The following is a 20,510-nucleotide window of genomic DNA, read 5'->3' as shown; positions in this document are numbered from 1 at the left end:
ATAATTTCTCCTTGTTCTTTAGCTAAACAAAAAGAGCCATTTACTACCTCAGAAATCAATTTGCCCAAGATAATTTTGTAACAAGGGACATGATGGGGGAGACAGGGAAAGAGAGGTACTCCATCAAGAGTAAAGGAAAGATCATCAAACTAGAGGGAAAAGATGACTAGCAAAAAAGAAACAAAATTTGCTCCCTCTTCTAAATCCAAGAAGGTTGCTACTTCCTGGTAAATTTTAAAGCACTCAGGGTACCTAGGACAAATCTGGCAGAAACTATAAACAACAAACATTTCAGGATGAAGGGATTATGAAAAATTTTCCCCAATATTTTTTGCTGGAGGATTCAGACAAACTGCAACCTTTTAACTATGTGTCCAGTGATAGTTGTTTAGTAACAGAAATCTTGTTAGTTCTAATTAGAAAATGTGATCAAATTATTTATATTATTATCAAATTATTCCTTTAATGCTTCCAACATCAGGGTTGACCATAATTGCAATAAATTGCTTTACTTATAAGATTATATCTGGAAGGAACCTTGGGAATTTTCCAACCTAGTTCACTGAATTGAAGATGAATTAAGTGACTTGAAGGGGCTTAAGTGACTTTTCTCAGGACAAACAGCTTTTTAATTTTATAGAATTTAGAATTAGGGTTTCAAATATGATATTTCACTTTCTCTTCAAAAATTACTGTTTTAGGGACACCTGGGTGGCTCAGTGGGTAAAGCCGCTGCCTTCGGCTCAGGTCATGATCTCAGGGTCCTGGGATCGAGTCCCGCATCGGGCTCTCTGCTCAGCAGGGAGCCTGCTTCCCTATCTCTCTCTCTCTCTGCCTGCCTCTGTCTACTGTGATCTCTCTCTGTCAAATAAATAAATAAAATCTTTAAAAAAAAATACTGTTTTACCTCCGGGGTTTTACTCTCCTGTTTAAAAACAGTCATAATAAACATCAGTTTAAATTCTAAATTGTTTAATTTAGTTTAATTTTGCAGTATATGTGAGTGCTATAGAATTTTAGCACATATATCACGTATATGTGTCCTGGGCACAGAGTTGGCATTTTCCAGACCTCTTTGCAGTTAAGTGTAGCCATGTGGCTCTGTGTGGATCAGTGGAACCTAAGTGGGAATGATACTCTTTCTAGGCCTGGCCCATAAAACTCTGCCTCATATGATCCTCCATTTTCCTTATCAGCTTCCTAAAGAGAGAGGATTCTCAGGACATGGAGGAAGATGAAACTACATGGTAGAGGAACTATGGGTTCTCACTATTGCTGATTTTTAGGAGAACCAATCAGGAACACTCATACTGAACTACAGCACGCGTGAAAAAATGACTTTATCGTTTTAAATTACTGAAATGTTGTAGCAGTTAGTCTATCTTAATTCACAAACAATAATAAAAGAAAATTTGAATGTCTTTCATAATCTGTTTTTTTCTACTAAGCTTTATGTATTATTTAAAATGTAGACAAAAAACATGGTATTTTAAGAGATAACATTACTTCATTTATAGTGTGAGAGATGCTTTTTTATATCCTATTTCCTTTAATCCTCATAAAGCTCATCTAAGTAGGTATTACTAGTGAATGAATATTATGATTATATTATTTTCAGAGTTAGCATTAAACGCACAGGAAACAGGGCTCTACTTGCAAGCTATAAATAATTGAGATGGGAATCTTTAGTCTTTAGTGGCTACTATGGTTCTTTGCTATTACGTTAATAATGAAGTAATTTTGAATGATGACTAGAATTTTTTAGAAAATGGAAAAAGAACATTTTTGTGACCAATAATTTTCAAATTCAATCCTTTGAATATATATGGGTTCAATTTGAAACATTCCAGTTTTCCTGAAATTCAGAATTAACTTAAAGAGCAAATTTACCTAAAGAGCAAAATGTCTTACCTTGAGATTTCCCCATAAACCTATTCACTGTATCACTTATGCAATAGACAAGATTGACATTTTCATAATAACTTTATTAATATAATGGTATGTCAGAATAAAATATGTAATAATTGATTGTTTGCCACTGCCTTGATGATCAACATTTTAATGTTGAAATATTACCTTGGATTTATGGGAGTTCTTTTATTAAACAACCTTCAGTGTGAGTTCTGTATTTTCTAATGTAAGAGAATATTTGGCAGCTTTGCCATTACATTTATCAGTCCAGTGATGTGAAAGTTATGTCTTTGTGCAGTTTAAATCAAGATATTTAAATTTTTATTTGCAGTATGTGGAAATGACCAAAGATTGTATGAACAGGTTACTTGTACCAAGGTAAGCAAATTTTTATATAGCTGTTATGAATTCTCTACTTTGCAATCCATCCTGTTTAAAAATTGCCACAATAAATATCATTTCAAGTTCTAAGGCATTTAATTTTACTTTAGTTTTGCATTGTATGTGAATGCTATAGAATTTTAGCATACACACATATATATGCATATATATCCATATATCTATTGTGTGTGTTGGGGGGTGGGTGTGTGTGTATACTGCTGTCTACTATCCAGTCTGGTTAGGATTAGAGTTAAGGTTTTGATTATATATGATGCTTTCAGTAGTTGAATTACTTCAGTATTTAATGCCTAAAATTTAATCTGTATTAATTTTTAATCATATTTGGTAACAAAATTTTATTTCTACATCCCTTTAGCATAGAACTAAAGAGATTAAAGGAATCTAAGATATTATTTTTAAATCACTCAACTTCATAACCAAGGAAACTTAGACTTGCTAAGTTCTGATGACTTAACTCAGATCACACAAAATGAGAGAAGGAAGCAGGACAAGAGTGCAAGTCTCTCCTAAACCAATGCTTTCTCTTCCACTCAGTGACTTTTCATCTCCCTAGTTAGATTGTAAATTCCTAGAAGTATAAGATCAAATTTTACTTTTTCTCTTTTTCCATGACTATCTTATTCCTGTCTTCAAAGACAGTAAGAACTTGACTCTAACTCTAACAGAGATACAAATAGACCAGAGCAAACCAAAAGTGGGCCAAGATCTTCTTCATAATCATAACTCTAACACAAAACAGAATATTCCTCCTTCACTCCCACTGGCCACAATAAGACTGTTTTGCCCACCAGCCCCTCATTTGACTTAAGGAATGCTATCAATAAGCATGCCTGTCTCAAAGAGAAACATTTACAAAAATTAAATGAAAGCCTTCTTGATACGGCAACTTAAATAATAATGTGCTTGGGTTGATCTAGCTTATTTAATGGCAAAGCACATATAATTTATAAATAGAATTTAAAGTACATTCTTGTTCTAAAGACCTTGAATAATTTTCTGATTGAACATTAGAGAAATACCAGCTGATAGAAACTCAGAGTTACAAGTGTGGGTTTCAGCAGCCTCCAGACTCTTCAGGATGCCACAGAGCTTTTATTCTTGATGACTTACAATGAATCACCAAAAGGTATCACAGGAATAAATAGCTACATTACCTGTAATTATTTCATAAGTAAAAATGGATATTACAAATGGGCTTTAGCCTCTGTGTTCAGTGGTAAATGTCAACACAGTTTGGGACCCTTTTTTGTCATTGTGCATTTCTTCTCTATACTTAGTTTAATTATATGAAGGTAGATATTCCTTTCCCTAACTGTATATTGTTTTCTGATTGTATTTCTTGACTGGTAATTTTAGATTGGGCTTGCTGGTGCTCAAAAGCTGATTAATGGCAGAGTTGGGACAAGAATCTAGCAACCTGGTTCCTAGATGTGTACTTTTTTTTCCACCAAGCATTTATTTTATCTCTTAGGCTACTACACAAGATGCCTTTGAGTGGAAAAGTCTAGGATGCCCTCGAAAAACTATATTTTGGGGAAGTTGAAAGAATCCAAGTATGTTTGATTTAGAGACAAGAAGTAAGTTGCAGGGACTAACTTTCTGTCATCAGAGAGCAACCTACTGTTGTAGATGTTATCTAATTCACTGATAAATTTGTAACACTCATTTATCAATTAAGTGAGGGTTTCTGGGTATTGGCTAAGTGTTGTAGATATATTATTCTCATTACTTGTCAGGGCAACATAAAGATTAGGAAAACTCAGTCTTTATATGATACAATATGCAGTAGTTCGCATTGTTACTTTGTGACAGAGCTGGGATTCAAATCACTTCTGTCTCAGTCAGAGCCTCCATCTCTGATCCATTTATGGTGTGCAGTCTCACAAATGAGGTTTATAGTTTCCAAAAAGCTTTGGAGGGCGGAAGTGAAATCCTTAGCAGTAGGAAAAATGTTCTAATAGAGCCTTCCAATGAGGGAACTATTCATTTTGGAAGCTCCATGGCCCCGATGGTATGCAGAACCAGGAGGGATGATGGTTTACCTGGGGATCCAGTAAAAGGGACTGTGTGCTATGTCAAAAAATGTCTTTATAGTCCTATAGTCTATTACTCAAAGTTTGTCTCTGGTATACTCCTACAGCCCCATAATTTCTTTTTTCTATCAAGTTTCAGCTTTGCCTCATCAACCAGACAGCTCTTCTTCTTTTTCCTTACTTCTCTCATTTGTCTGCAATTAATCTCTTTCAGGCTGTCATTCCCTCCGCGAGGGCTTTTATTTTTTAGGAGGTAAGAGACTGCAGGAAGATGCTACTATGGGGCAGGTATCTTTCTATATGCAACTTTTCATCATCAAGAGGTCTCAGAAGTGGCATAATTGCATCTGTGAAAAGTGTGATGGACCTGACAAATATATATACAAATATTTCTTATACACACACACATACACATAGTTTGACAATAGCAAACTATAACTTCAAGAGATATTAGATGAAATGAAATGAAGTGCTATCTTTAAGAGAGCTGCCACTATACTTCCAAGTTATATATGTATCCAGTCTCTAGTTTTAACTCTAATTTGTGTCTTATCCATGAATGCTAAAGCAGGCCAACCCCAAAGATGAAGGAGAAAGAAAATGAAGACTTGCCATGCTAATTATGGTGTTTTCCATCTCTTTAGGTTTGGGCTTGAAATAGCCCTCCCAACGTTTTCTGGGGGTTGTTGTTGTCCCTCATAAGCTGTTGACTCCTGGTTTAGACTGCATTATATAAAATAGCACTTTTGCTGTCTTGGATAGAAATAGGTCAGTTTAACATTACTTTAGGATCCTAAAAAAAAAAAAAAAAAAAAAAAAAAAAAAAAAGTAAATCATGCCACTTGTTGAAGACAGACATTTAAAATGCTGGGGCCTCATTATCTAGAAGGGAGATCAGAAAATATGAAAAATAAATGAAAAAACAAACGATTCAGCTAGAAACTATAGTACAGGTACAATATGTCTTCAAAAATTAGTGAGAAAAATAGAATCATGTGAATTCAAGAAAAGAGGAGAACTCATTTTTAATTGGTGTGCAATGCCATCAAAAAGATGGCTGAATATAAATAAAAACATTAAAAGCTTTGAGCTTTACAGGTTATCTTATACTTGGGTGCACACAGCTTAAAAAATTTCGTGATTTCATGGAATAGTTATTCTGCATCTCCAACTGCTAAAAAAAAGTGACCTCAATTTCTCTGCAAGCTAGTAAATCAATAACCCATAAAAATCTACAGGAAATATAAAAGATAACTATAAAAATCTCTAAATTTCGTTTGGATCATAACAATTTTTGATTCTTAGATGCAAATCGAACAAAGAAAGAATCAACATGTTCTCAAATTTAAACTGGAAGGCAAAGTCTCTAAGTAAACAAAATAACCTCATGACAACCCAGCAAAATAACGCAGGACTCTTGGGAACCAAATTGCTATCCCTAAATTTGTTCAAGTAAAAGAAGGCCCGAACTGCCTTAACTCTATGAAACCCACATTCTCAAATGAGAGAAAATGAAAAGAAATTTAGAGGTTACTTCTTTCTCCATTAAGAACTGTCAGAAACCCAAAAACCTTTTTAAGAGGGAAAAGGAGAAAAGGAAAAGCTGACTATTAAAATAGTGTGAGTTTCCTCCATAATCTATTGATATTTCTACAATAGACACCATTAAAAAATTGTGTGTATATATATATATATATATATATATATATATATTTCTGAAGATGAGTACTAAGTAAATATTTCTTGGGAGTGGCTGAGGATTACTTTTCTTGTTTGATGTGATGCTGTTCTTTTCTAATGAGCTTGAATTATCAACTAGCAGATAGGGGGCTGATATACAAGTGACATATGCTGTCCCCCTGCATGGCCCTGCCCCCAAATTCTTATATGCTCTGGATGCCTGGCATTGTTTTAGCAGGGGATAAAGCCATGTATTTCTCAGTGGCAATTAGGGCTTCAAAAACAGCCTCTGACAAGGTGGGACTCTGATGCAGATTGATACTGAGATGTGGTAACTGAATATATGACACATTTTTGAAAGAAGGCTGTGGCTCTTGGCTTGTATAGGTAGGTGAGGAACAGGGACAGCATGGGGAGAAGAGAGGGTTGGGGCATGTAAAAAGCAACCTCACCTACTTGACAGTCTGATCAAATCAATGTCACTAAATATATGTAACAGTACTGAAATGTACACATGAATTCAGTATGTGTATGGCTCAGATTCTTTCCTCAACCCCTCCCTCTCTTTCTCCCTACCCTGCTCCTTTCCTTTCTTCCTTCCTTCCTTCCTAATGCCTGGGACACTCACAGAACATCAGTGGAACAACTACACTAAACTATACAAACAGAAAATAATGTCACGGTCACTATCTTCTTCACAGAACACTCAACTTTAGATCAAATACATGTCTCAATTACATCTTTCATTTAAAAGTGAAACTCTCCTACCGGCATACTACCTCAAATAGCATCAAAGCAAAGTGAAACACAGGCAGCATTTAACAACGCTGGTAACCATGGAAACATATCATTAAAGAATATATAAACAGGAATGAATAATTAGATGAGAAATTCATTTCTACATTTATCTTTTCCAAGACCCAGGAAAGGAAGCTCTCTTTTACCTCTCATCTCAATTTGGACACTTCCTCTTGAGCCTGTCTTCTAACTGAAAAATATGAGGATTCATAAAATGAGAATCTTAATATTGCCTAGCTTTGTGGACAAATCTCTTTGTAGGCAAGTGACTAAAAACAACTACAATGCCTATTATTGTCTAGATGTAAAACTGAATGTAGGAAGGAATCCTGAGACAGCCAAAGAATTTGCTTTGGGCATAGGAGGTGGGCAGGAAAATCCGAGTTACATCATGGTAAGAAGAGGAGAGCAGTTAACCTTTAAAAAGAGGAAGTACAGGCTGCCTCATTTACTAGAGACTTCTATATAGAAGGACTGAGGGAGAATCTGGGGCTTAGGGTTTCTTCCTGTGCAGGTACTCTCACACTGTAACTTTGTATTTAGCAAAGTGCTAGATAACCTCTATGGTAGACTAAGCTGGTCATGAACTTAAAAAATTATAAATGGCCTTAAAGACCAGGCTCAGGGTTGTGCATCAAAATCACCTAGTTGGGGGGTAGGGATAAAGACAGCTTTTAGAACCTCACCCAACTTTGGGAATATAATATTTAAAAAATTTTCCCTAATGATTTTGATGCAGTTGGTAACTAGACAGGTGTTTGAGAACCACTGACCTAAGCCGACTTTGTCATCATACAGCAGCAGAAACTAAAGTCCAGAACAGGCGTGGTAAACTAGCACATTGTGTTGCTGGTCTCAGTTTTCCCCCTCTCTATAACAGTATCATAACCATGCCTTTGTCATGGCATTGCAGTGAACAGAAGAATTTTACCCCTTGCCCTGGGCCTTGACCATATATGGCTTCCTTTGGCTAATGGGATGTTAAGTTAACAAGCATGGTCTAACAGAGGCTTGAAATGTGATTATATAATTTTGCTTTCTCTCTTAGAATTCTGCACTTTGCCATAAGAAGAACAGTCGTCAGGTAGCCATTGGTCAAAGGAGAATGAGAGACCTATGGATCATTCTTGGGCTTCTCTGCAGCTTGGAGCTAAGCCTCGCCAAGTCCACACAAGACCAGCCAAGATTGGCCAAGTCATGAGCAATAAGCCAACCTGCTTACTATTATGATAAGCCACTGAGTTTAGGAGTGATTTATTACATAGCAGTATTGTAGCAGTGGCTAACTAGTGTAGAAATGAAGTGACTTTTCCAAAACCTAATTCTAGCATTAGAACTAGAAGGTACAGCTTGTGAATCTTAGACCTGACTTCTTTCTACTGCTCTATGGTGTCTGTTTTCTTTTGCTTTCTTTCCTTTCTGAGTTAAACACATATATCCATTGCCTTCCTAGAGTTCTTCTGCTCAGCCTACATTTCCTATACTCAGAACATTCTGTCACCTTTCCTTATCAGGGCTTACCCTTCCTTTGATCCTGTTCCTTCAGGATTCTGCTTTCATGTTTCCAAATGTACTAAGAAGTCTCAAAATAATTTCCCCAATTGTGCTGAGTCACCCATTAATGAGTTAAACACTTACAGATAAAATTTCTTTGGCATATGATGTGGGGTTGACAAGATATTCAGTGCCAAATGGTGGGAATTTAAGTGTGACACGTGACAGTTGATAGGAAAAATATTTTTAGGTGAGTGAGTTTGGTGCTTCTTAAATTATACCTAAACTAGTTACAATAAAGTTTGGGTTACTTTCAGACACTTTTATCCAAATATTTTATAAACTGCATGCCTGATGGGGCCAAATAAATAAATAAATAAATAGACTATAAACAAAGGCCATTAGGAGAAATGCTCATATGACATTTTTATTTGGTTCCTCTCTGTGGAAACATTTTTCACATGGAAGCAAATCTTTAGAGAGAACACATTTTCCTTCTCCAGAATATGTAGGTGTTTTGTTAAGGATAATAAAAAATGTTCTGGTTCTTTGACCTTACTTTGCCTGAAATTTCATGTTGAAGATTTTATTTTTACTCTTGAGGTTGAGATATCATAAATCTGTATCATGTAAATGATTAAAATTGGTATAATTTTGCAATATTGGGAGGAAAAACAAAGAACTGGAGTGAAAAAGTTAGTCTTCATTATTGGTATAAGGGACCAAATAACAGTCAGTGTTAAGTTATCCTGTATCATTCTCTGGTTAGGGCAGATAAACCCATGAGCTTACTGCTGTCTTGATTGCTATGTTTGAAAGAAGAAGCTAATAAATAAGATGCTCTGATTTGTATGGAGACATCCATGAGCACAGAAACCAATGCAACAAAAGGGACTATTGGAAATCGGCAACCTTCTCCACATACTCTGATAAATCCCAAACTAAAGCACAAAGTTTTACACATTTGTGAACTTAAACACACACATACACACCCACACAGAAATACTTAAAGAATTTATATAAGCACAGAATTTTAAAATAACAAATAAAAAACTATTCCAAAATATTCTTGACATTATTGGTTTGAGTTTCATGTAAAATAGTATGTTTGGTTAACTGAATTTAATAAATGTGTATTGAATCGCTATATGCAATGCACTTTGATATTACTGTAGAAGAAAAACAGATTAAGAAGAAATGATGTCTAAGTTAAGTAAACGCTGTTTTTCTTGTTAATAAATATTTTGTGCTAGAATAAGTTTCTTGAAGACAGGACAAGGTCTATTTTGTTCACTGCTGTATTTCTAACACATAACGTAGTGCCATAGAGTCACTAGTAAGTGATCAATAAATATTTCCTGAATGAGTATGAATGACAAATATAATTTGAAAATAAAAAAGAAAAGTACCCACTAATTTAAGAGTAGTCTGCACATACTGGATTGGAAATATTTCAAACTTGAATGACTATAGTGTAGTTTAAGGAGGAACTATATGACACGAACAGTCTGGGTATTATTTTTTGCTTTGAGTTTTGGAAGCAATAAATGTCTTCTGTTAGGCCAAATACAAGAAGAAAAAGGGCTGTTGCAAAGAAAAGGAGTACACAAGAGACTTAACCTGTTGTTCTGTTGAACCCCTGAACACCATGGAAGGGCTTTAGAGCCTATAGACTGTGCATTATCTTCCTCAAGCATATGGCTGGGGAAAATCTTTTGCATCTCAGTGCAGCCAGTTCCTGATTTTGTCCTTTGAGAGTGACTAATTTCACCAAAGAAAAATTTCTTGCTGGTGAGCCCTCTTTGGAAACCATTTAGGCCATTGATATCTTTAAGATGGTGAACATTCAATGCCAAGTACAAGTTGAATTGGATGGGAAGTCTTGGTATTCTCTGCACAGATGGAGGATCTGTGAAGTTGGCACTGCCTCAGCCTTTGCTGCTTCACTAAGGAAAGATGCTCCACATGTCAGGCTTTCTACAGGGGCTCATATTGGTGTCAACAGCCCCTCCAACAACCCCCAAAAGAGGTCTTTCAATTGCTGTGAAAGTCTTCAACTTCTTCAGAGCCAAGAGCTTAAATCAGTGCCTTTTCAGTAGATCTTTGTCAAGATATAAGAACACACCATGAGGCTCTTTCTTAATAGAGAAGTTTGTTGGCAGTTCAGAAAAGAAATTTAGAAGTGATTTAGTTTGATTAATTCTTGAAAATTTTTTAAGAGAAAAGAAAATTCCTTCTTAGAACAGATTGATAGTGAGAAGTTCATTCCAGGACTAGCTTTATAATGGCTGATATCTTAGTCACATAAGTGAAGCAAGTCTTTTGATTAAAATGCTGAATTTACTATTAGAGATGCTGCTGAAAAACTATGAGCTTTTTTTCTTTCTTCCTTTCTTTCTTTCTTTTTTTTTTTTTTTTTTTTTTTTTTGGTCAAGCTGCTACTCTAAATGAGGTGGCTGTTATATTGTTATATAACAATAACAATTGTTATTGTTATAAATAACAATTTAAATTTTCTAAAACTGGAGGTGAGACTGACAAAGTCTTGAGAGTTTTTAGGGACAAAAATCAACAGACACTTGGCAAATGGCTTTATGTCTTATGGGGGTCACTTTTTGTTCAGATGGCTTTAAAATTGAAACAAATTGCTAACATAGATAACTTTGATTGTATAGACTTAACAAAGATAATCTCATTGACCTGAGGACAAAGGAAATGATGTAATATGAATTTTGGTTATTGTTGATGCCTGCCTATCCATATGAGATCTTGTGAGCTATAGGCGCTCTGATTCCATTTACTATTAAATACTTTGTTAATCAAGGTTGTATCTCTTATTGTTATTAAAATGAAACATCGACATTGATGTGATGTCAAATATATTTCAACTTCTTATTCCAGAAAAACTGCATAACCTTTTCCAAAGAGTGATAAAACTGTAATTCTCCATATTCTATGTGTGGGAGTTCCAATGCAATGAGATACATAGCAGGCACATTTTTTTGTGTATATGTTTATGAGTATTGTTTCTAGGTGGATGCTCATAAATGAGATCAGAGTCTCAGAGGGGTTTGTGACTCAAAAAAGAAAGAAAGAGATTTTAAAAAGAATAATTAAGGTGAAGAATGAGCTGATCAGGCAGCTTGCCCCTGTTTAGTGGGGCTCCTCTGTACTTGTTTTGTGGGACTTCTGCAGCAAAATTAGCTGTTATCCCCTTTTCTCACTCCATTTTGCAGTGCAGACTGGAGTTGGCTCTGTTCCTCACACTGTAGGAGAGAAAGCCACATACCAGACAATCCATGTCACTGACAGCATGGCTGAAAGCGAAGGTGGGAAACCAGGAAAGGGAAAGTGAAATGGAAGTCATGTTTGTTTCCTGATGCTATTAAGTCTAGCCCTGGATCTAAAGGGGCAGGGGGCTTAGGAGGTGGACTACAGTTTACTGTTAAAATCTTTTTGAAATAATATTATTACTTTAGGAGCAATGTATAAATACATAGTGGCCACTGCTTCAAAATAGTTAATTTTCAGCATGACCAGGAATTTTCCATTTTGTTAATTAGCTCAGAATTGTGATGGGGTTTCAAGGTATTTGAGAAAAGGAAAGTGGCTGATAATAGAAGACTGGGTGTCAGGTTTCAGAAGCATGCATGCAAGTACAGTTGTGACAAGTTATTTCCAACCCTCTCTAGCTCTGAAGAGGTGATGCTATTATAGCATAACATGTGCAAACACTTTTATTCAGAGTGATATATTCCAGTGTGAGCTGTCATGTAGTGCAGAGCTTTAGGCCTTTTTTTCTTGCTGGACTGATGATATGAAAACTGTTCCTAATACAATTGAAAAGCGTTCTTGAGCTCACTAAAGTAAAGGTCTGTTCTTTTGTATCCAAGAATTTGTAAACCAACAATTTGTGAGAGTAGGTGTAGACTGGCTCTCAAATTTTTACATACCCCAATTTTCCATTTCTTATTTAAGACCTCTAAGAAGACTGACTAACCAGAGGGATAGGTATTTTATGTGATTGAAAGGAAGATATACAGAAACTTCATCACTTACAAAGGTAGTGAAAATAGCCTCCTGTCTAAGCGTTAATAGAGGTCTATAAATGTATATGCAGATACAGTTTCTAGTCTGTGATGTTTGGGGGCATTCATAAATTCAACATTCTTAAATTCATGGTAGATTGGGTGGTGGAGCATCAGTGTTTGGCAATCTCCAAAAGCCCCTTTTGATTTAGGACAGAATAAAGTCTAAGGAAGAAGATATATACATTTAAATTAAGATCAGGGAGAGGCAGGCTCGCATAAGGAAGTATGTAACTGGTGAGAAGAGTGTGGTGTGCTAATGTTGAGGGGTTTAGTTTACGGAATTTATCTGCAGGATGAAATTTCTAATTATGTTACTTCTTTTTATCTTAATATGTGTGACATTTTTAGATATGCTTAAAATATTAGATTTCAGTGCTAAAATGATTTTCAAGAATAGACCTTCTCAAACACTTTCTGCTAGTCATCTCTTATTTTCTAGTTGAAGTTCCTCTAGAAACTAATTTGCCTTAGGTTAGGTAACTATTTGGTCTTAGAACTTGGACTGAATCAGATCCGACTTCCAAACAAGGGCTCTTTTCCAATATGCCAAGTTGCTTCAAATTAAAAGAGGAAAAGAAAACTCAACACCCCAAAAATGAATAATCCAATTAAAAATGGGCAGAAGACACGAATAGACATTTTTCCAAAGAAGACATACAGATGGCCAACAGATATATGAAAAGATGCTCAACATCACTTATCGTCAGGAAAATGCAAATCAAAACTGCAGTGAGCTATCACTTCACACCTGTCGGAATGGCTAAAATCAACAACCCAAGAAAAGAAGCAAAAGGTGTGGGCAAGAATGTGGAAGAAGGGGAAACCTTTTGCACTGTTGGTGGGAATGCAAACTGGTGTAGCCACTGTAGAAAACAGTATGGAGGTTCCTCAAAAAATTAAAAATAAAATAAGGCTATGATCCAATAATCACACTACTAGATATTTACTACCCAAAGAATACAAAAATACTGATTTAAAAGATACATGGACCCTGATGTTTATAGCAACATTATCTACAATAGCAAAATTATGCAAGCAGCCCAAGTGTCCACTGAGTGATGAACGGATAAAGAAGAGGTGGTACATGTACACAACAGAACATTATTCAGCCGTAAAGAGAATAAAATTTTGTCATTTGCAATGACATGGATGGAACTACAGAATATAATAAAAAGTGAAATAAGTCATTCAAAGAAAGATAAACACCATATGATTTTACTTATATGTGGAATTCAAGAAACAAAACAAACAAGCAAAGGAGAAAAAAAGAGAGAAAGAGAGAGGCAAACCATACTCAGCTATAGAGAATAAACTGATGGTTATCAGAAGGGAGGTGGGTGGGGGTGTTGGTTAAATAGGTGATGGGGATTAAAGAAATAATTAAAAAATGAAGAGAAAAAGAAAATACAAAGAGAAATATGTTTTTCTTATTTTTTATTAATACAGAATAATTAAATAATAGTATTTGTTTTCCTCCTTTTTGCATAACAAACATGCATGTATTGGTAAGTGGAGATTATTTTCCTACTTTGAGGTAAAAAAATGGGGATATTAGTGTTCTTTGAAAGCTAAAGGAAACAGGAGAAAATTATTTACAGTACATCTTAACCAGTTGCACCAACAATGGATCTATTTTTTCTTAGTTCAATGTAGAAAACACAGTAAGTACTCAATGTTATTTGTTTAGTGAATGAATAAATTAAATCAAACATTCATTTGAGACCTATTATATGCCAAGCTTGCTGAATGTTGTATCTAATCTTTGAGATTCAACTCCTTTCCCACTTCTTTCCAGGAGCTTCTGAAATCCTTTAATAAAAAGTCTTCTTCCTTTATTGTATCTATAGCTCATATTATTTGTTTATATTTTTACATCTAGCAATTCTTTATAACTATTTAATTACATAAGTAACTGCTACTGTTTTGCATATTCCAGATTCCCTTAGGAAAGTTTTAAACTTATCAGCAGATTACTAAATTATTTTGAGATTAAAACTTTGTTCTCTAGAAGGCCATTTTTTTTCTCAAGTAATCACAGGTCTCAAATATAGTAGGGCTAATATAAACCTTTATTTTTTATAGTTGGTAAACTGAGCTCCAAATATTTAGCTAGAACCATATAAATTATTGAGCATTTTATATGATAAACCTAATCCTTTACTGTCTAATAAAGATAACACATGATATAGAGACAGAAAACTGGGGGCCAAGACATAGTAGTGAAAATATGGGAAAAATCAGGAAGTGTCAAAAGACTATTGGTGATTATTTCTCACTTTCATATTTGTGTTTTATAAGATCTTATTCTAGTTGGTTTGGAAGGTTCATATTAAATTAAATTAAATCAAATCATCTTGAAGTATGAGGAATAAAAGGCCCTACACAGTCTGGAAAGAAGACACGGAGGAGGGTTTTGGCTTTTGTAGTTGATTTTCAAATATTTGAAAAAAATTTCATTTGGAAATGGGTTTCCTTTTGGTCCATGTTGCCCTACTGGGAACCACTGGATAAAGTAGAAATCTACTTTACATGAAGAAAGCAGTTTAATAATTAGCAAATTGGATGTCATTTCTTGGAGTTAAATGTGCTCTTTATTTTGGATCTATTTCAGCAGAAAGTTACTGACAATTTGCTGAGAGCAGACAGGAAATTAATAGATTTGTGTATTGTAAAGGAGATTGAACCAGCAAATTCTAAATTCTCTTTATAATTCTAAGAAAGTATGACTCTATTCTTGAGATATAATTGACCTTTGATATGACTTCTTGCTGCCATTTTGAATAATAAATGAGAAAAAAGATCTGCAGTTTGTTATTAGTTAGGTGTTCTAAACACTAAATATGCCCCAACAAATACAACCAATCTTTGCATTTTTCCTTTACTATGTAACTGGTATTACTTCCAGTGTATGCTTTTACAGGTCATAGATCAAGAAGAATCTGTGAAAATACAATGTTCATATTTTAAAGGATCATGTCTTTATAGCAGCATGCTTGGGAAAATAGTTCTTGGGATGTCTAAAATTTATATTGGGCTGTAAAACTGAAGTATGGGGCAAGGGTTAACAACCTTGAATTTTGCCCTCAAAATCAGTCACAGAAAATCTGCTTCATTATAAACACATTACTACTGAGTAGTGTCCTTCTAACTGATATGGCCAGAGCTACCTTTTTCAGCAATCTTTTAAGCACCAATCCTTCATTTTGGTTCTAAAAATGAGATGGGCTCCTCCTCCCTAGTTGGGACATCATTTTTTACCTGCCAATACAGTTTGATGAGCTTGCTTATACACTGTTCACTTCCTCCACAGAGCCAGAACATGTAGTCAGCAATCATGGCACTCCTAAGAACAAGGAAAATTAAAAACAAAACAAAACAAGACAAAACACAAATTTATAGGGCAGAAGTAAAACCGTAACAGGTAGTATATATAAATACTGAGGAAGAAGGTTGTGTAATATATAAATTTGACTAGATTAATATTAAGCAAAGCCCAAGCACATTTTAGACTGTAGAAAAGTAGGGTTGTTTTTGTTTTCCATTGTTTTTCTTTTAATCTAAACTAAGACTCTAAGAGAAGCAACCAGCTATTTGTCTTCCAGATGTTTTTTCTGCTTGTACAGTATAAGAATACTTGAAGACTCTGAAGGAATGCATTGTTTTGGTTGCCCCTTATTAAGCTTCAGAGCATTTAGAGAGCAACACATATTTTATGGACTCTAAAATGCCTTCAAACCTAGCATAGCATACATAGCTAACTATTGCATTGCTATTTAAGCATATCTCAGACTTTGCCTGAATTAAAGATTATTCACCTCTGATTAAATTGGCCTTCTTAAAGGTAAAAATAAAAAATTTACAATTCAACAAACACTCCCCTCCCCCACTTTCTGTGTTTAATTGAATTGGTTTTTGTATCTAGTATGTACAACCACTGAATTAGTCTTATTAAGCTGAGAGGATATTAAAAACTATTGTGCAATTGATATTAATTCATTGCTTAGCACCCTTTGGAAAAACAGTTTACTTTTATGACTGTTTTGCTAGGCCTCTCTATTTCTCTTCTCCAGAGATTCCAAATCCAATTAAATGTGACTAGAAGTAATTCCAAATTGTCACGTTAGCCAATTAAACATATAATAATCCTGTGTACCTAATCACTAGTACCAAAAGTTTATTTATTTAAGTGGAGCTATCACGGTGTACCCCTGAATGTTTTTCTTATCTTTGCCTGCAGATATGTGTTGTTTCTTGACATCACTGTAAATTGAATTAGGAATTTCCCTTCCCTAAATATAGGTTTTCTAAGGCACAGCAGCTATAAACTTACTATGGTACTCTGTTGGAAGAATGAAAATGTTTAGTTTCTTGCTCAGGATAGACAAAAATTAGGACTTTAAAAAATAACAGTGGAAAAAAATGCCACCATTTGGAGGGTTATTCTGCTCAATATATTTTTTTACACATGTGGCATTGGAAAGGAGCTGTCCACTGACATTTCAAAATAAATGACAATAATTTAGGAATAACTAATCTTTTAAGAATGCTTTTATATTTTTCAAAGCCCTAGTTTACTGGTAAGATAAAGTGAGCTAGGAAGTCTGATGTTGTATGAATACGTAAGATTTAGGAAAAAAAAGTTATAAAAATTACAGACAAGAGAGGGCAAAAGTGAGTTTCAAAATTTGCATTTGATAGAAACACTTGGAAAAATTTTCCTCTCATGACTACCTAAAAAGGAAGTCTACTTAGGTACCTGTCACCTAATAGAAATCCATTTAATAAATTCTGAATTTAGGAAATCAATGAAAAATGTAAAAAGTCTCACTCTCAAGACAGCACACACGTATTTATAGAAGTTGGGTACTCTTAGGTGATGACTTGATTTTGCACTCTGATTCCTCCTTCCGTTATCATTTGGATATGTAGACATGGCTCAACAAGCAGTGTTTAATGAGGAGACCAGCCATTAGTTAAACCACGAGTGGGTATGATTTTCCTAAAAAGAGTCAGATAGTAAATATTTTAGGCTTTGTGGGCCATGTGGTAACTTTGCCTTATGGAGGGACCTATGGACACTTAAGTGAACACATGAGTGGGGTTATGTTCCATAACTTTATTTCCAAAAATACATGGTACACTGGATTTTGTATAGTTTGCCTACCTCTATATAAATTAGGAGGTTGAGCAACAGGTGGCAAGCATTGATAAAATTGTCAGTCAAGAGTTAGGCACCAGCTTCTATATATTCTGGCCACAGACTCCCTTAAATATTTCAGACTACTGTTTTCTTTTTAGGGACATTGTATACAGTGTACTAAGATTACTGTGCAGAGTTCAAGAAGGAAACTTTACAATTCTGAAACATGCAAAAACTGTAAAAGATGATACTGGATGGTAAGCACAGAGGCTTAAGTAAAAACTAAATTGATAGTTTCTATCATGTTAGTGATTGTCATTCTTAGATTGGAATAATTGCTAGGGAAGAGAGATCATGACAGTGGGTTTCTAGAGCTTTCCTACATTTTTAATGCTTTCGGTGATTTAGTTTTGAGTTCACCTTGTAAAATTAGAAGTTATAGTATTTTTATTAATGTTTTCTAAAAGTTGCTCTTACTGTAATGATGTGTTGTCAAATTGCTACATTCTTAAATATGATTTTATTACACCTGGGGGCTCACGTCTTTTTTCAAAGGAACATATCTTCCAATTTATATTGAAACAAGTGAAGAATTAAGGTTCATTGAAATGTATTACTTGCCCTCAGGGAAGCACAATTACTATAATAGTAAAAAGATACTAGTATTAAATAACAAAGTATGGTTTCAGAAAGCTACATGTTTGCTAATATATTTTTCATAAGTATAACTTATTCTCTTAATGTTAGAACACAATTTATATTGTAGTTGCTTCAGCCCCATTTTCTTCCCATTGGAAGTGGCAGTTATGTTTTCACCATCCACCTTCCTTTGTCTGGTTCCCTATCATAGCTCTGCCCTACAGCTTAGCCTCTATAAACCAGTATAAAATTCAGTGGAAGAACATGAAAAGAGCATGGAAATAACATTATACCATGCAGTATCTGTGAGGCAGGACACAGGGGTTTCTCATCATGCTGAATTTATAAAGGGCAAGGATAATTAATTAATCAACTCAGAGCATCTACAAGGAGTCAAGTACCTTGTGGGATCCTGGTTCTGGCAGACTCCCCTGATGAACCGAATGTAAACATTAACCATCACTCTTCCTACTTTCCTTTACATATCTCTGTTTACCTTTAGACCAGTCTCCTGGAGGCTAGTCAGTGTGATTCAATGTTGCTCTAATTGTCTTTGTTTCATTGTCATTATTCTATTCAACTTACTTTCATTAGTCTACTGAATATTGTAGCTCCACTGGACCTGGAGGATCATGTTGGCCAAACCCTTTTATGTGACAGTGGGTGGCTTGGTCTCTGTCCCCTCTGAGCCTTTACTCATGCTAAGCACCAGGTTAAGCATTTTACATAGCATAGTGTGAAATCGATCCACCCACCCATCCACACTTCCGCATCAGATCTCATCCTACCCATGAAACTGCTCCAGTAATTCATTCTCTCTCTCTCATTTCTTTTCTTTTCCCTTTTTCATTTTTTTCCTTTTCTCCTGGAGCTTTTGTACCGGCACACAAAAATGCTGCTGTTTCTGCCATCTTAAAACAAAATATCCCCAAAGCCTCTCGATCTGCTTCCCTTCCAGTAATCATCTTAATTCTTTCCTTCTACACAAAAAATAAACAACAAGCCCACAGAAACTCCTTGAAAAAGCTGTGTGTACTCCTTATCTCTAATTTCTCTCTTCCTGCTCTCTCCTAACTCACTCCGGCAAGGTTCTCATTCTGCTACTTCACTGAAACTGCTATGGTCAATGCTACTAATGATTTCCTTGCTGCTAAAACAGTGGTTCAATTCTCAGTCTGCATTTTGCATGCACTCTCAGGTGCAAGGGATGCAATTGCTTACCCCTCTTCCAGTGTATACTTTCCACTTGGGATAACAACTCTGTTCTTTCCAGTTTCCCTCTACCTTACTGGTTGGTCTTTTCAGTCTCCTTTTCTGGTATCTTCTCATCTCCCTGGATTTCTACTACAAGGGCACAATGCTTGGACCCCTTCTTTCTCTTTCTATATGCAATCCCTTCGTGATCTCATCAGTTTCGTGGTTTTAAATACGGTCTATGGGTTGACAAGCCTTACATTTATATCCTGAACTTAAATCTCTTTTTGGATCTCGAGACTTGTAGGAATTGTCTTCTTCACATCTCTATGTGGATACCCAATAGGTATTCTAAGCTTAATATTTCTATACCTGAGATTCTAATGCTTTTTATTTTCCCTCCCCCAATCTCTAATAGCCTTCTTCACTCATCCAGTTTCTAAGGCCAAAGAAATTAAAATTAGTGCTCCTGAGCAGGTCACTACTATGCTTAAAACTGCAAAGGTTTCTTATCTCACTCAGAGTAAAAACTAGTTTTGTATGTATGTATGTATATATGTATGTATGTATGTATGTATGTATGTATGTATTTTTCGGAAATCTCCTACTTTATTTGAATAGGATGCCCAGCCAATTCTCCTAGGATTTCTACTACTTACTAGATAAAAACTAGTTTTTAAAATGGCATTTGAGCCCTCTGTCATCTGGTCTGTGACCTCATTTCCGACTTACTCGGCTCCAGACAAGCTGTCTCCTCTGCTGTTGCTCAAAATGAACAGGTACACTATTGCCTCCGGGATTTTTGCATTTGACAGTTGCTGTTCCAGGGTGTTTTTCTCTAGACAACCCCTGACTTCCTTGTTCATCTACCTTTAGGTCTTTATCACATATTTTCTCAGTGAGGACTACCCTGACCACATTCTAATACTATCCATACCAAAGCCTAAAATATTTACTCTCTGGATCTTTCCTGGAATACAAACTTCCTGAGGGTTGGAGTTTTGTTTCTTTTATTCACAGCTCTATCCCCACTGCCTAGAACAGTGTTGGTGTGGTACTCACACAATAAATATTTGTTGAACTAATGACCACATGTTCTCTAATTTTTTTAAGTCAAAAAAATTGAAT

At 35.2% G+C, this 20,510-nt stretch overlaps 1 protein-coding gene across 1 annotated transcript in view; it reads right to left on the bottom strand.

Annotated features, from left to right (window-relative positions):
• Window positions 1-20,510, bottom strand: part of LOC111149534 (spermatogenesis associated 16) — a 241,417-nt gene that overhangs the window by 90,811 nt on the left and 130,096 nt on the right. The window contains exon 4 of the mRNA XM_022506632.1: window positions 15,668-15,752. Coding sequence (XP_022362340.1) covers window positions 15,668-15,752 — 85 coding nt within the window. The remainder of the gene's footprint in view (window positions 1-15,667; window positions 15,753-20,510) is intronic.

Source organism: Enhydra lutris, unplaced genomic scaffold (assembly GCF_002288905.1).
Source record: "Enhydra lutris kenyoni isolate GAN:26980312 unplaced genomic scaffold, ASM228890v2 scaffoldscaffold2, whole genome shotgun sequence".
NCBI lineage: Eukaryota > Metazoa > Chordata > Mammalia > Carnivora > Mustelidae > Enhydra > Enhydra lutris.
This window is presented reverse-complemented; position numbering and strand designations above follow the sequence as displayed.